Source organism: Melospiza georgiana, chromosome 1 (assembly GCF_028018845.1).
Source record: "Melospiza georgiana isolate bMelGeo1 chromosome 1, bMelGeo1.pri, whole genome shotgun sequence".
NCBI lineage: Eukaryota > Metazoa > Chordata > Aves > Passeriformes > Passerellidae > Melospiza > Melospiza georgiana.
The window spans coordinates 47195755-47213642 of NC_080430.1; the positions used below are offsets into that span (position 1 = coordinate 47195755).

General features: G+C 40.7%; 1 protein-coding gene across 1 annotated transcript in view; it reads left to right on the forward strand.

Moving 5' to 3' along the window:
- NPSR1 (neuropeptide S receptor 1) overlaps nucleotides 1-13327 on the forward strand; it is a 93703-nt gene extending 80376 nt beyond the window's left edge. Inside the window, exons 7-10 of the mRNA XM_058030025.1 lie at nucleotides 7857-7933; nucleotides 8618-8707; nucleotides 10832-11012; nucleotides 11136-13327. Of these exons, the coding sequence (XP_057886008.1) occupies nucleotides 7857-7933; nucleotides 8618-8707; nucleotides 10832-11012; nucleotides 11136-11229 (442 nt within the window). The 3' untranslated portion in view covers nucleotides 11230-13327. The remainder of the gene's footprint in view (nucleotides 1-7856; nucleotides 7934-8617; nucleotides 8708-10831; nucleotides 11013-11135) is intronic.
- The last annotated feature ends 4561 nt before the right edge of the window (nucleotides 13328-17888 follow it).

Below are 17888 nucleotides of genomic sequence, written 5' to 3' on the forward strand. Positions count from 1 at the left end.
TGTGGAAGGGGAGTGAGGTTTCCTAACTGCCTCAAAATGCTGCCAGTGTCAGTGACAGTTCTCAGAGCCATTACTGTTCTTTCTTTCACTAGCAAGGTTACAATTGTATTTCTTGGTGTCCATCTCTTCTTGTCAGCAGCAAAAAAGACTTGTTGGGACTCCTCTTTTCCCCCCATAATTTGGTGCTGCTTGGACTCTGAGAGAAGAACTATTTTTGCAATGTCCCTTGGATTTATCTCTTGTTCCAGCTGCTTTTCCAATGAGCGATGAGCCATGAGTGTCCCTTAGCTTCCTGCTCATTAGTGCCCTGGGTGAGAGTGGGGTAGGCAGAGACTGATCCCTTCTAGATGATGACAGGAGTGACTACATAACCTTGAAGTTTATTACTGTTTTATCACAGAGATTAAGTTCTGCAGCTTTTAATGACAACTAGTTTATCTCTGATAGAATCAAAACCATGTGGTGCTTGAACTCATCTAGCTGACTTTTTGATATGGATTCAAAATGGACCAGTGTTGCTCCCTAGAGAAAAAGGATGATTTTTACACATTGTTCATAACATGTCAGTTCACTAAATCTTCTATTTTTTGTGCCAGATTGCATAGAAATAATTAAAAAAAATCAAGAAAGTTTTCCTTAAAGGAAAGTTTGAGAAGAAAAGAAAAACTACCCCCAAGTTATCCTTCCTGGGTGGGATAATTTCTCTGCATGTTTTCCTGTCTCTGAAAGCCAGCCCAGTTTTCAATATGCAGAAAAAATATTCTTGGGAATATGTAAATAAAAATGTGGGTAGATCTGCAGCCCAGCAGTAGCAGCAAAAACAATAAACATACACTGCAGAGACAAAAAGCAATTTAACATGAAAAGAAATGGCACCAGAAAATTTTGAGGCTGGCTGTTACTGTGAAAGGGGTTCTTTTATGAGCTTTCTCAAATAGGCAGCAGTTGGGAAATTCTAGCCAGCATCCTAAGTGTTTCAGGAAAAAGACCCCACAGCCTGCCCAGTTACCAGTCATTCCACAGGTGTGTGAAACATCTCTTTCACACTCTAACATACACATAGATTTGCATGGTTTCTGTTACAGACCAGCCACTCCTTTTACAGGCCATCTATACTTGTTTGGCAAGAAAAGGCAAGCTACAGAGCAATAAATATTTCAGAGCTGCTGACATTATGCTCCCCTCCTCCCTGCCAAAGAAAGATATTCAAACCAGATCAGCTCTGTGACTTGCTTTACAGTAAATCCCCAGAAGCAAGAAGGTGATGAAGACAGGAAGGGAAGGAGAAAGGCAGTGAAACTGGCATTTCATGAGATTGTCCTGACATCTGACACATGAATAAAACATCCTAAATTTTTTGTGGCTTTAGCCATAAGCAACATTCACACAAGAAATTTATGGCAGGACAGGAGCTAAAACCACTGGTTTTGGAGCCAGGGGCAGCACAGTGTCCATCACCTGCCCAGAAACGTTCCTGGTTTCAGTGTTTTTTAACACAAATGCTCCTGTGTCCTTGCCAGCAGAAAAAAAGATTTTTGACAGGTCCAAAGTGGTGTCTGGCACTGGAAGGAAGGAAGGAAGGGGAGTGGTGCAGGGAAGGATTTATTTTGTGCTTATTTATTTCTAGCTGTCAGTGATACTATTTTCTTCAGAACAGAGAGGATTGTCTAAAACCACAGAAAAAGAGGATTAGCTACAGGGCAAGGTCAGCAGAGACATTATGAAAAAATGCCATGCAATTTGGAAGGAAATGGCTATTTTTTAGAACACTTTTTAAAGTCTCAAGCATAAAAGTGAAGGTTGCAGCTTCCCAGCCGATGTATCTGTAAAACATCTGGCAACATAGCCTGAAGGTGTGACATCTATTCCTTTAAAAATCATTGGCAGTCCAGGAGTTTAAAGCTAATCCACCTGATGTGGCTGCAGCATACAAATACTCCGGTAAGCAATTTATGGCTCAAGAACAGCAGGAATGGCTGCTAATACCCCCTGGGACTCAGTTTCTCTGTAAAAGTTTTATTCCACCCAATACTTTCAGGTGCACAAGATGATAAACGAGATGCTATTTCATAAGGGTGAGAGGAATCACATATGTTCCAGTTGTGTGTTACTCTGACAAGAGATTATTTATAAAATGAAAGGTGTTATTAAATAAATTTAGGAAGGCTTTTTTTTTTTTTTTTTTTTTTTTTTTTTTTTTTTATGACCTTTAGCCGAAGATGTTACTTAAAAAAAGCCACAACATAAAATGGAGAGAAGATCCATAAATGTGTGACTGAAAGGTCAAGGATCAGTAGAAGAAGCCATGAATACATATAAGCCAGAAGCTAAGTCATACACCACACTTAGTGAGGAAGCAGGGTGCACACAAAGAAAAAAATTAAACCTTTTCTGCCAGAATTCATATTGTTTGCACAGCTACTTTATTTTCTCTGCTGAAGCACTCTGATTTAGCTGCATGGCAGGTGTCTGATGCAATGTGGGACACTGGCTGCCAGAGTTAATTCTTAATTAGTTCTGCTGCCTGAATCTGCTGAAAACCTAACCTCTAGAGCAAAGCAGTGCACTGATGACAGCACTTTTTCTGGTGCTGTTCATCTGAAGTGCATACAAAGGATAAAATCTTACTTTTCAGGTGCAGGACTTAATTCCACACTAGATATGCTGCTTTGGCTGAGCTGTTTTCACTTGTTACAGTTCAGACACCATCATCTTTTAAGCTTCTCTCATGCAGCTCTCAGCTCTCTCTGTAGAGCTGATCTCACGTGTTCCTGATAGCCTTCAACTAACTCACAGGAGTTGTGTTATTCATAACTCTGCAGCCCATGGAATGAATTATTTAGCTGATAACCTTATGCTCACCATGGAAAACCCTTCCACTGACAAGCTAAACCCCCAGATGTGGTGTGAGCAAACTCTACAGATTCCAAGCCAAAACGTGAACCAGAAGAACACAGCACTCTCTCCCCCTCAGCCCCTGCTTTTTTAAAAATGTATGTATAGAAAGGTAATTTATGATGAAAACTGCAACAGCCTGAAAGACCTTAATACTTCTGAGGTTTATTCCTGCCACTTCTTCACAACTAGAGAATCAGCAATCAGTTATCAAAAAGCTTGTGGTTTTTCAGCAAGTTTTTTATCTGATTACAATACCAATGAGCAATAAGACCTGAATAATGAAAAGAAAATGAAAAGCTATGATTGGTGTTTTTAACCCCAGTGTGTGGATATCTTTGAGAGCTGAAAAAAGTGGAGAATATTTGCTCTTTTCATATTAAAACTTCCCTTGTCCCCACTGTCTCAATGTTGTGCAAGAAGAACAACAGATCCTGAGTCAGGTATTTCTATACAACGCTTAAAAATTTGGCCTGTTCCCTCTTATTTACATTATTCTACCACTTCATCTGCAGTTGATATTACCAACCTATGAAACCACAGAAGATTCAAAAAAAGTAATTAGGGAACCTGCAGTAATTAGCTCTCTCCTCTTCTGGGACAAGTGTCATCAGCTATAACCAAAGCCTTTCCTCCTATTCCAAAACACACCAAGCAAAGCTGAAATGGTGTCTCTGATTGTTGAAAACCTCTGGGACACTGTTGAACAGAGGTTAAATATGGCTCAAATCAAGATTACACGCTGCTCTCCTGCAAATATTTGCACCTGGGCCCCTCGGAACCTGTGATGGGGAAACAGAAGAGCTACTGTGTTTCTAGTCTGCATTGCTACTCTGTGCCAAAACATAATTATGTTCTGGCACTCGAGTATCCAGAAATTCAGAGTTTTTTAGCTGTTATTCATGACTGCTAAACATATTTTTTATATTTTAAAATTATAAATATGATACATAGACATTTACCTAATATAATTGCAAACTCATGTTTTAAAAAAATTGCCTAAACTCCTCTTGAAGCACAGAGGAAAAAGTTATCCATCTGCTGTTTAAAATCTGAAAGATTTTAAAAGAGAGCATTTGCTTTGGAGCAGCTGAAAAATAATTAGAAGAGAAAAAAAAACCAAAATCATCTAAAAGGAAAAATATGGAATTAAACCCAAGGCATTGTAATGAAATAAAAAATAGATTAAATAAAAGGTATTTCTCTGAATTAAATCAAATAAAAGGGCTGGAAATGCCATTAATAAAAATACCAAAGGTCATTTTTTGAACTTGATTCAGTGAGGCCATTCTTTTTTGCCTGCAATTTCCATTTCTAAATAAAAACCCTGGGTCCTGCACACACGTTCTAGTATCTGTCCATCTCTTCACTTATCCATTACATGTGGCTGCAATGGTTTGTTCAGATGAGGTTACTTTTCTCTTCAGACAAATAGTGCTGTAAATTAGCTGCCATAAAACAAAGCAGCCACATCACTTTGCACAAATAAAGTATAGGGAACAATAGGCAATACTGGATGATAAATAGAAGTAATTAACAGGGAGCTTAAGTGCACTTTTGCCATGGTAAAGGCTCATTTTACTAGAAAATACTGAGGCTGTGTGGGACGCCCTCATAGTGGGCGTAGATTTTATTTCCAATAAATAAAATGTAGATTTTGTTTCCAAAAAAATCTACATTTAAAGAGTGGGCAGATCAATAACACTTATGATTGTTAATATCAGTACATAGCTTTACCAGAAGACATTTTATTAAAAAAACCAAACAAACTGGTCTATGAATTAAAAATACAGATGGGGTGAGATTATTCGCAGTTGCATTTGTATGACTAACCCTAAGTTACATATTTACATGGATAAAAAATGCTGTAATTACCAAAGAGGCATATTGAACAACACCATTAACTAATAGCAGGCTATGATGGACATGCCTCTTAATCTTTTAAAATTTGGATCAAGTTTTTGGAGATGCAAAGAATTTAATTTCTGAGATACACCCATAATGTGAGCCATACTTTTGTATTTTTCTCCCACCTCTCGAGATACCTATTTTATCAGGGTTAGAAAAATCATCACATTTTCAGATCAACAGCATGTCCTTTCTATCCTGTGGTCATCAAAGCCTGAGCAGCTACTTTTCAGAATGGCTTGGATGGATTTTCCATCCAGGCTTGACTTTTCCACCTTAGTACCTTTTCATTAGTCTCTCACCTACAGCCTGGGCTGGAAGATCAGTGTGCTGTGCACTTACAGACACAAAGAACCCTGACAACACCTGGGCCTCAAGAGCTGCACATCACACCTGCCTGTGCTTTCGGGGGAGACAAGGGCCAGCAGCATGCAGGCCTGTTGCATGGGTTAAAAAAAGAGCTTTGTGGCAGCGTGTACCACAGGCTTTTACATCTGGGCAGTGAGGGCTGCGCAGTTCAGAGTCCAGAGGAAGGGAGCAGAAATCAGGATATGGTTGGAATAGTGCAGACTATTTCCAAACACTCCTCTGAATACCAGTTTGTTATCTGTTCCCTGCTACTCTTTGCTCATCTGCCAATTCATTTTTCAAGTGAGAATTTCTTTGAGATTTGAGCAACCTCTGTATCCTCCTCCAGCTGCCTTTTACAAGAAAGAAAGGAGCTACGAATATATTCTGAAAAAAGCTGATTTTCCCTCCTAAGAAAAATACTTCTCTTCCATAAGAGCCCTCTTTTTACTTCCGTGGCTTTGAAACATACGTGCAGGTGCCTGTTATGATCCTATGCTTTAGTAACTCATTTCTGGAAAGTCCAATTCCTCAACTCCATGTCAACATCGCTGGGGAAAAAAATAAAGAAAAGGGTCAGGCACTACTATGAATTGGAGTCCCAGAGAGATCAAATTATAAATGAATAACTGTGGCTGGCACAAGAGCTGCTCAGAAGTCTACCTAGCATGTACACTTTCCTGACACCCACCCTGAGCAGCTTTACACCACCTCTGGCCCACTCTTGATAAGGAAGGCTCCATTGGCTTCAGCTACAGAGAAAGGAAAGATGAACAGAAGCAAAAATACCGACACAGATCCACTATGTTGGCAGCACTTTGTTAAGCTGCTGGATGAAAACAACAATTCAGCTTTCCTCTGGAGCTCTAAAAATTAAGGATTCAAATGAATCAGCATGTAATCTCATAGGTGAAATACCAGTGAGAAGAAAGATGCTGTAACTGTATCTGGCAAAAGACATGCCCCTACCAGACTGCAGCCAAGAGGGCAGAAATTCTGGGGTCGAGGCAAAGCAAGTGAGGAGCCTGGCTTCATAATTCAGTCCTTATGGCATTTGGCTGAAAGTAAGGATATTTTGACTACAGAGTTAGACTCCTTTGTTCTGATGCTTAAGAAACTCTGAATCTTTCCTGCTGGACAAAGGAAAATCTGCATTAGAAAGGACATTGTCTCAGCTGCAAATAAAGAGGTCAGGCTGGAGACAGCAGGCTAGGAAGAAAATAGAAACAGGACTTTTAAGAGCGAGCCGGTAAAATTTCTGAGATGACAACAATTATCATTATAATACATTCTGATTCATTGGAACAATCAAAGGAGAAACGTACATTAATTTTCCACCATTGTCTGTAAAAAGTACAAAGAAACTTTCGAGTTTCAAGTGTACAAGCTGTCAAATAAACAGGCTCTTGAGAAGCCAGGAGATAAAAGGAAAATGTTCAGATCAGCTGGGAGCCAAGCTGGACTTTTGAAGGGATTAAGGAGAGCAAGCTGTAGTCCAAGCTGCAGGCAGATGTGAGCAAACCCCTCACTGGGCAGGGACGCTGCTGCTCCGCTGCACAGCCCAGACTGCACCTTGAATTTACAGCTCTCACCTACTGAGCCTGGAAACCAGATGGCTCAGACTTCCACAGAAAGGGAAACCTCCAAACCTTCATAGTTTTTTGAGAACAAATTCTGCCTTTGCAAGCCTGTCTAGAAATTGAGGGCGCTGTAGGACAGACTCGTGTATCAGTCTGAAGGGACTAATAAGTATAATGCCTCTTCTGATAACAAAAATAAGCCATATAACAGTAAGACACATTTTTGCCTCTATAAACCACCCTGAAATGATGTCCTTTGTTGCACCTATTTCACATAAGGACCACTAAGGTTTATGACAATTAATATCCTCAAGCAGGAGGTGGTTTAAACAGCTCTTCATCTTGAAGGAATAATTTTTATCTATTCTATATTAAGTCAGTAGGAGTCCAGATTGGCTACTGCACAGGGAAACTCCATAACTATGCAAGGTCACTGTATACCAAGACACCTTTCATCTTTCCTTTTGAAAGTAGATAAACCTCTCTAAATACGCAAATTGTGGTGGATCTGATTTTGAATCATCTAACTCTTCCCATTTATTTGACACTTCAGTTCTCCTTGATTCAGTTCTCCACAGGACGCTGAGATCCAAAACTGAGCACTGCTGTATTTATTTGCATTTCTCATGGATCTTGCCCTTATCTAATTCCCCAGGGTGAAATTTTATTCACCAGCTTCACATCCAAAAAGTAACAACAAAATTGAAGTATACATACAGCAAAACCAGGTCCCTCCCTTGCTTCCCTCGTCAGAGCTGGTGCTGCAGGGCTGATACTCAGATGGATTTGGCATTGACTGGCTCAAAATCACCAATGAGCTCTTGCCTGAAAGATTTTTGGCCGAATCACTGCATTCCTCTGAGCCTCAGATTTGACATCTGCAAAGCCAGGGCAACCATAAAGATGTCCATGGTTAAAAGTCTTCACTTTTCAGTACAGAAAATACTGTGGGAGAGACATATAATAATTATTATTATTATTGTCATTTACTATTATTATTCCTATGCAATCCCACCACCTCTGTGAACTCCTTACACGTGGACAAGTATATTCTTAGAGCACAAATGGCTGGGATGTCTGTTAAATTTATTGTGCCTAATACCAGCAACTTTTCCCCTTCTGCAGCGTCATATACTCAATTGTGATTCGAACCATCTGGATGAAGAGCAAAGCTCAGGCTGTCATCCTATCCAGCTGTCCTGGTGAGTCTCAGCATACCTGTGACTCCTGCTTTGTGATTCAATTCCAGCTGATCCTCACAAATCTGGGAGTGCTTGGACATGCACATGTCATGTTGGGCCCCTATCGCTGTGGTGGGAATGGGGTTTCTGTATTTGTTCATTCATAACTCATTTCTACATTACTTACTTCTTCCCTTTGACACTAAATTCTCTTTAGAGGCATAATAGGAAACATCTGTGAGAAAATGAATAAAAAATAAAAACTATTTGTTCTAGAAGTTAGAGTTCCTACTCCCAGAACTTTGTCCATTCCCAGAATAGTTTTTTTCTAGCATATACTTGGCAACACTTTTTCTGTGTCTTCATATGTACTTGCATGTCTAAATTTTTTTCAAGATCAGAAATTCCTGGGCACAGAAAGCTAGAAAGTGATTGGAGTATTCCATCCCAAGACTACACATGCCTCAAGTAGATCTCTTTGGGGATCTACTCTTCTTACTTTTTCCTTTTTTATTTTGGGTGGCTCAGGTTTTGATTGTCCAACTTGAGCAGATTTGCAAGTGTCCAAATTTCAGGAACTACTGAGGTGATAGTGACACCAGGGAAAGATGAGATTGTGTATCCCTGTCCTGCCTGCCAAGGGGCACACTGACACATCCACACACCAGTCCTGTTCTTTCACCAGCTGAACTGTTCTTTTCCCAGGTGGCAAAACCTCCCGTGGCTACAGCAGCCGTGGGTTCATATCCAGGGCCAAGGTGAAGGCGATCAAGTACAGCATTGTAATTATCCTTGGTAAGTGAAAAGCCCCAGAGCTGGGAGCTAGGGAGGATGCTGACATTAGGAAGCTGCTTTTCCTCAGCAACCTCTGTCATCAGCAGACAAAGTAGATGGCTTGGAGAAGGAGCTTTACTCAGACACCTGGCTTGCCTTCTGATCCTGTCCTTCCCCTCTTTTCTGGCTGATATATTTCTATTTTAGGTATCTGACATAACCTTTGAATTAAATTAGATGCACAGCCTCTTGTGTACATAAAGAAAGTGAAGAGACAATGTCTAAAAGGAAGAAAGGAAGAGGACACCTCTTTTCTATCCAGACTGCCAAAAGATTTGGCAACTGAGTTGTCTTTCAGGCTTAGAGACGCTGTATATGGCCTGTGAGATGCTGGGGTGGTGCAAGGGAGAGAAGAAAGGTGAGATGTGCAGCAATTGTATTTAATGTCACAGGTGTGTTGCCTGCCAAGATGGAAAGAATGAACTCTCCTTTCCCAAGTGGGCAGCAGATGACTTAGTGCAGGTGTTCTCCGTCTCCCAGGGAAATTACATTTCTGATGCAATTAGGAGGCTGATATTCTATCTCAATAAATAAAGGCAGCATCACACAGAGCTTATGATTAGCTGCCAGAGACATGCAGGAAAGGAACTAAAGCTGTTTACTCCCAAGGGCTGACAGTCATCCCTTGACACTGAAAAAGAGATTGCTTCTCTTTCCAACAATGTGTAAAATTCAGATTGGAGAATATTGTGATAACAGCCACTTGAGTAGCTTAGCTCACTGTCTAGAGGCAGCATCTGCAGACATGAGAGAGGCCAGTGTGATTTATATTTTCCATAGGCTCAAGAACAGCTTCTCTGTGTCTGAACTTTTCTGCGTGGCAATCAGAGAAAGCTTTTGGCAGACACAACTACTACTGCAAGGCCATCAGATGTTGAGAACTCACATGGATGCTCAAGTATTTCAGCAGACCTTGATAATATTAGGCACCCAGCATCTCTTGATGTGCAAACAGATTGACACCTAACATCCATGGATTTTTTTAAAGCCACTTAAAGTTCTGCATAGTGAGTGCTATGATCCACACTCTGGCACTGTGTATTGCTATTTTGCATATATCTATGCATAGACACCTCCTGTTTGGTTGTTCTAAAAACAGGAGGGGAGCTTACCTCTTCCTTGCACTTTTAGTGAGCACTCAGCTGACTGCCAGGAAAGAAATTCTGATTAATGAGACAAAAAACCAGGCACAGGTTTACTCTGCTGTCTCGTCTGAGTCAGGATGTCATCATGAGTCTGATTTCACAATTACCTGTATGTTTGCAACCCAGGTACTATAGCTTAGTTGAGTGAACTACCTGTCCCAGCATTTCTATGCAAATCCTGAATCAAAGGCCTTTGTGAGAAGAGACGGCACAGAAATTTGTGTGAGACAGATTTATTCCCTATGCCTGCAAATAAAGCTAGATCCGTGGCTAACCTTTTTTTTTTTCCTGTCACTCTGAAACAAAGCAGAGGCTATGAGCAGACAGTCCTCTCTTCCCTTCCTCAAATTCATCTCTCAAATGGCAGTACAGGAAACCAGGAGAATCTTCCTGCACCCTCCACGTACACAGCGTTTCCATCCAGCATGCCGAGTGGCATGTTGGTTTGCCATAATGCAGTGTGAAAGGGTGTCACTCCTTGCTCCTGGGTGTCTGAGAACCTTATTTTAATAGGTGGCTGTGACAGACAGCACTGTCACAAAGCAGCACTTTGGCTGTGTGTACATTTAGATTGGCTGCTCACTCCGGGGACCATTAAAAGAGCACTTCACTAGAACTGATGATGCTTTAACTGGCTACCTATTTACCCTTTATGTGTTGTGTAGTGTTCAGAAGTGTCTCAATATGTCTAGAGGGAGCACTCTAAACACTTAGAGAAATACACGTAATATATTTTATAGGCATTAAAATAAAAATAAAGACAAATAAAAGCACAATCTAATAAGTATTCTCTTAAATAAGATCCTGAATGGGGAAAGGTTTTTTTTTGCATGAACAAATATTTATGTGTTATGACAGTTGCTCCATGAGTGTGTAATTACTTCCCTAAATTGCTAAACTATCCAGTGTCAAGCTCTTCCTCTCTCTGTCTCGTCTGCAGCATTTATTCTGTGTTGGAGCCCTTACTTTCTGTTTGATATCCTGGACAACTTCAACATACTGCCTGAGACCAAAGAGCGCTTCTACGCATCTGTGATTATTCAGAACCTGCCAGCCCTGAACAGCGCCGTCAACCCCCTCATCTACTGCTTCTTCAGCAACAGCCTCTGCCCCCCTTCTGAGTATTGCTCCTTTACTGTCACTCTGACTACCCCTAAGAAGGGAGGGAACACATAAACACAGTCCTTAAACTGACTAACTGTTTTTGACTCCTTTAATTCTGACCATTCTCTATTTTTTTGTAGGGAAAGAAGAACTCAAAGGCTGGGGGGGACTTTGCGGGAAAGGAGCAATGGAGGGCAGGAGATGCAGGTCCTGTCGAAACCAGAATACATCTAGCACTGACAGTGTTCTGCAAAGCCACACTGGCACCTGTACAGAGGAAAACAGAGGTCCCCCACAAGCCCTGTGCATGGTGAAGTGGATGGACACTGCCGGGCAAGAGCCTGCACCTTGTACTCCTCTGCACCTTGCAGCGCACGTTTTGGGTGGGCACTGCAGCCTCAGCAACTGCACACTGCCAGTGCCAAGCTCACTATGAGAGGTTTGCATGCCTCTGTTGTGGGGTTTCATCTTGACCCTCTGTTTAAAGCAAGCTGTAATCTATGTGCTCCAAACAGAAAAAAAAAATGTAAATGGTGTCTAGTCAGAGTCTTCTCTATTTTTCAGGAGTCGCTAAAAGCCATCTACTGCACCATCTGGCTCTTATAACCAATAGAGTGTTTACAAGCAATTACAGAGCAAGGACCCTAGCTAAAATGAAAACACAGGCACTTTTCCAATGAGAAAACACCATTGTCACTCTGTGTAATTATATCTGGGTTTCATATGGAGCCATTTACAAAATTATAGCCAGAGAAGAGGGGAATGGATGGCTGGGATACTGCCTGCCACATCACCTGGCCCAGCCTCTCAGATCACACCAGCAGCACTGTCCCTGTACCTCTTCATCCCCTTCCAGTGTGTTATTTCCCTGCTGTCCTACCTTGGAACATCAGTGGCACCCCATTGTCCCAGCAGGACTCACACACGACACATCTGGACAGCCATTTATTTCTGGGATAATGGTGAATGGCTCACCAGACCTTCACAGACTCCATGGTGCACCCCACATGCAGATTCTTCCACACTTCTGTGGCAAAGGCCCTGAGCAGCTTCTTCAGGATCCTATGGGAGCTGCCATACAGGGCACTCAGCCAGAGCAGATCTTCCTCACCACCCACATGGCAGCATTTCCCCGTCCCATATCGCTGTAAATCACGCAGGGAACCACACACATCTTTGCACAAACTCAGAGCTGGAAAAAGACCCAAGCAAAACCACACAACTCCAATTACATTTAGAAAAAATAATCTGTTGATGGTCCAGTCTTGTGAACTCATTATAGATTTCACAGAGGACCAATGCTCAGGCCGAACTTTGCTACTGAGTGCCCAAGCACCTGGGCATCCCCTTTCCCCAGCCCTCTGGGTATCTTCCCACCACTCACTATAGGGAAAAATTTCTCATGCAGCCGGGGGAGGTGACATTAACTTCAATGTTCATTTTCCAGCAAGGCAGCTTGAAGTGTTTGTATTAAAAATGCACTCTAACCAGCTGTATGGCAACTGAGTTTGTTTCCTCTCAGTGAAAAAAATTGTTTTTACTTAAGTGGACTCAGTTTAAAAAGGGGTTTTTATTATTATGATCTTTTGCGATGAGTTTGTTCCCTGTAAAGCAAGAACTGAATAAAATTTATTTATAATTGCCCATATTACAAAAATACATTTTCCTAAGTAGGAGACATATAAAATCATGGGGCTTTATGTTCTCAGGAAAATAAATAAGGTATCTCTTTTTATTACCACGAAGTTCTGTTATTTAGACTCTGTGTCTAAATTTTGCTACTGCTTAATTAAAACTATGAATCTGCAGCAGCCTTTACTGCAGTGACCTTGGATAGGCTGTATATAAGAACAAGACAATATTTTCTTCCCATGGGCATGTAATAACTTTCCTAAAATTGGACTGCTTTGTTTAAGCTTCATAGATTGTAGATTTTAGCTTTTTCATCTGGTAAATGTACACTCACCACCTACTTTTGAACAATTAATGGAGTTTTTAGACTCAATACCTGGAAATCAGATAACATTTCTGAGCAGTACTTTGATTTGCAAGTTTAGTATGACTCAATCCCACTAAAATTTACATAATAGTCACTAGGGTCACCACATGAATTATCCCATCCATCTAAATTGAGCATTTGCATGAGTTATGTCAGACTCTGGACTGAAATAAAGTCATTATCAATCTATTTTCAAGGAAACAGCTTTTTGTTTCATTCATTATTCTACTATGTACCATTTACAAGTTGTTCTTAATCATTTTTCCTCTGGACATGATTGTGATGCCTTTCCTCATATGAGAATCCTTCAGTTTAAATGGCCTCACACTGCTTTTGTCTGCATCCCTTGCAAGTGCTTAAATACAGAAATAAATAATTCATCTTATTTTCCATGCTGCTTTCTTACTGTGCAGGAGACGGCATTTTACTACCTTCTTTCTATTCTCCACATCTTCTGTTGTAAAGCTGAGTTTTTCCATTAGTCTGGAAAACACTCGCATGCTCCTCCTTTCTTTCTGGGGAAGAGAAATTTAGGGAATTTCATCTGTCTCCAGCAGGTTTCTTATTCCTTGTCTGCAACTGTTGGCTGTTTGGTTGCCTAAAGGTGCCAGAGTTGCTCTGACAGACCCCACCCTTAGGAGGAGGCAGCAAAATTCAGTGTTGAGGTCTGAGTGCCCAGAGATGGGGGCAGAACACAACAAAAAGAGGGCACCCAGCTGGCTTGTCCATGACAGCCCAGGAGCAGCTCTGCTTTTCAGCAGCTTTAACACTTCCAGAGGCATCTGTGAGATCCTTCTGACATTGCCACAGTGAACAGAAATATTCACACACACGACTGCTGGGACATAAAGCCTTGTGTGATGATAAAGTCCTGTTTGACTGTAGATTCCTGAGAAGCATGAAAAATCAGATACTCATCTCTCAGGGAAGTCACATCAAACAGCATAGGACTAGGATACTTTCCAAACTAACACTAATCCAAGAAAACAGGTATGCTTTCAGTGCAAGTTTCAAATAAAATCTGAATGAGAAAGCTATTTAATTCTCTTTTGGATATTTTTGATGTAATTTAAAGTTCAGTTCTCTTGGACCAGATTTCCATCTCTTGCTAAAAGTGTAAAGCAGCATTTTGTCTTTCAGTTTGGTTTTGCCTCGGAAATTTCTGTCTCCTCTTTTTATTTTTACTTTGAAGAAAACTAATGCAAGGCAGCAAAATTCAACATTTCCCATTGTGACCATTGTAGAACATCAAAGCAAAACTCTACCTAGAAATGTGTTTCTACCTAGAAATGTGTTTCACCCTCTTGCACATTGCCAAACAAGTGCTAAGAAGTGCATTATCATTCCAAGAAAAGAAAAATTTAGCCTTTAGTTTGTTGTTTGTAGGTTAGGGGCTCTTTTTGAAAGATATTTTTCATAGAAATATAATTACACTCTTTGAGATGACACAGAATGATTTGACTTCCACAGAGTAACAAAAAAAATATTCTTACATATCTGCAATTTTTGTGAGGCATAAATGAATGAAGGTCCATACTCTACATGTTACCTAAGCATTGAAATATGAATTGTTTTCATAGGAATCAAGCACATGTCATTATGGAAGTATGTTTTTGGAGTATAAGGTATTGCAAGCACCAGACCCCTCTTAATAGCAATCTCTAAAGACACAAAAGAGAAGTAAAAGCAAGTCTAATACTTATTGTAGTTCAAACCCTGACATTTGAACAACAGAAATCTTCATGCCTACTCAGATTACATATTTTCTTGACAATACAAGATGCAGGAAATGAGGAAAATCCCCTCTCAAACCATAGGGCCCTATGAAAAAAGAAAAGAAAAATAACCCAACTGAACACCCCACAACACTGGCAAGGAATTTCTCAAGATATGAGCACTTTGGAGTAACTATGAGCCAAGATAAGTGAGGATAGTCACTTGGCCCCCTTTACAATGAATACCCTTGCTGACAAGAAGCCTCAAGTTCAGTGTCCCTTTGAAAGTCCCAATTCCTTGTTTGTGCAGATATGTTTCAAACAAGAACACAGAAGGCATCACACTACCTGCCACTCCATTTTACCCTTCACAAGGACTGCATTTACTTTTCATAAACACTAAACAGAAAAAGAACAACAAAAGAAAGAAATGGTAGAAAGTACACTAAAAATACAACTGTATACATATATGCTGTGGTCACAAGTGCCTTTGGTCATCAAGAGAGGAATCATTCCACAAATTAAGATAAACTGGTGTAGAAGCTATCTGTGTGTACCTTCCAACAGAGAGCCTTGGTGCTCACAGGAGAAGGGATTTTACTTTATTCATCAATCTTGAGAAATGTGATTAATTTGTGGAGTAAATACAATATTTAGTGAAAGGTAAAATATGCTTCATTTTCTTTAGCAAACTAATTTATTTTACATAGTGTTTAATTTAGATAAGCATTATGGCTGAATGGCTCATTAAATAATCTTTTGTCATTTTTGATGGCATCTTATTCTGAGTATGCATAAAATATGGAGGTAGAGGGTTAGGCATACAAACATGCATGAATTTACAAATAGACATTGCTGATTTCTCAGGCTGAGTTGGTTACATTGGTACATAATTAGAATCTTCGTTGTTGATTTAGTCTCAAACAAGGCAAATGAAAATGGGTTAAAATTCAGCAATTTTAATAAAGTCAGTAAAAATGAACAGAGTCTGAGGCATCACACAGAAGGATGACCTTCAGGACCCAAATAGTAGAAATGTGATAACTACAACACAATGTTAACAATCAATTACATTGATTACAAGAAATTCTGTTGTAAATTGGGAACTCTTCAGCTGGAAATGTCTGAAGAGAAGAAAGCCTTGAGCATCCTCAGCCAGAGGATGCCTGGTTACCAACACCACCACAGCCAGTGGGGTCAGGGGGCTAGCATGATCCCCACAGGTGGTCTGGTGAAGCATCTGTCAGAAGAGCTCTAAGACTCTGTGAGTGTCACTGTTGTTCTGATGAGACCACTGGGTGTTAAACAAGAGAAAGAGGGAGCATGGAAAAGAACAGTCTGAGCTTCTGGTTTGTTGGGACTGGTAAAATAGAAAGCTGGAAAAGGGATATTTCTGCTGCTTATTAAGACAATAATATGGGAAAATGAGGAAAAGGAAAAAAAAAACCTACTTAAAAACATAAGTCTGCAACAAACCCTGCCCCCTGGAATAATCTCACTATGAATAAATTCCTCTAATACAGTGATCAGCCTACCCAGACCTTGTTGTATGGGCTGGAAACAAGCTTTTGGGTTATAAGAGAGCCCTTGTAGTTTCTGCTGTGGCTGTTTATTGAGATCTATATCCACAACAAGGCAAGGCAAGGCAAAGCTTTCTCTACAAGCTTTTCAAAGGGACCGGGAGTTGTTCCTCTAATTTTGGATCTTTCTAATGGTCATACCTCTGTAATGGTGCAGCAAGGATGAACAGTATCAAAGGGGACTTCTATTTAGGGGGATAATATCCTCTTAAGTCAAGCTGAGAGAGCTGGAAAAGCCAATGACCTTTCAGGCATGAGCATGCCCTCCCCCTTGCTGCCCGGCCAACTCACATCACAGATTTCAGGAGAGTGCAAGGTAGCACCTGGCCTTTTTGATTTTGCTCAGGCTTCCAGGCTGAGATCAATACTGACGAGAGCAGAGTTATACAAGCAGTGTTCTTTGAAGCTTAATCCTCTGTCCTCTCTGCCCAAGACACTCACTCTCTTCTCACACAGCAACCTGTGTGCTGGAGCAGCAACCCACAGCTACACTGGTGGCTTGCAGGCAGCCTGGATCCACTCACCATTGTCTGGGCTCCCACTCTACCTCCTTCACACATGGTTTTACAAAGAGATGACTAAATGCCTGTAATTGCATAAGTTATATATGGAGTGACAGCAGAATTCAGCCTCCTGGGCAGGAAAGACTAATGCCAAAGGGAAAATTTCTTGCAACTATAAATTGATGAAGTGCCCTTAACTTGAAGGATTTGGGCCCCTTAAATGCTTTACACAGAAAATTAAAGATAAATCAGACTCCCTTGATCATGCTAAAAGCTAAAAGGCACTTCAAGTAGCTTCTAGGGAGTGAAAGGAGACTTTAAAGTGATCAAGTAGCAAAATATCACCAAGTCCCATTTGGACCTCATGGCTTAATCTTCTCCTTGGGAGGATTATTTCAAGAGAGTTTTTAAAAACCTAGAGAGGGAATTACAGATTTGTATATATGTAATGTAGGTGGAAGAAGCATGCTCAGTTTTAATATAGGACCAAAATAGCAATTTAAAGGTGACTCAGCATTATGGTGTTTATGAGATGCTGTGGGTGCCAGATAATTCATAGTAGAAATTCAAATACCATCAAACACTTGGCATTTCCCAGAACATTCCCCAGAGAATGGGCTGGTAATGTGGAACAAGGTATAGGGTCATCTGGAAATAGTTACTGTCAATCAAGCTCTTCTAGGAAATTATTATTTTTGAGAGAACTTTGAAGTTTTTTGATGCAGAGAGTATTTTCTGAATCAAATGGAGAAGAGAGGCACTTCAGCATCACCATGGCCTTGGCTATAGGGTTAAGCAACCTGCTGAAGCGAGGTCTTCACGTAGCTTCTTAGATCCAAAGTCCCCAGGACTAGAAATAAAGAGACATTTCCTGACCTCCAGTCCCCCATGATGTCCAGCATCCACTCTGTGGTAATGAACCCCTCAGACTCATCTCATGACTTCCCATTCTAGGAAAAGACCCTCACAGAGGAGCACCCTGGAGCTGTGCCATGATTTAACCCCAGCTGGCAGCTAAACACTACACAGCTGCTTGCTCACTCCCCTGCCACAAAAACTTGTAGGCTAAGAGCAGCTCAATGTTTGAAACAAAGTA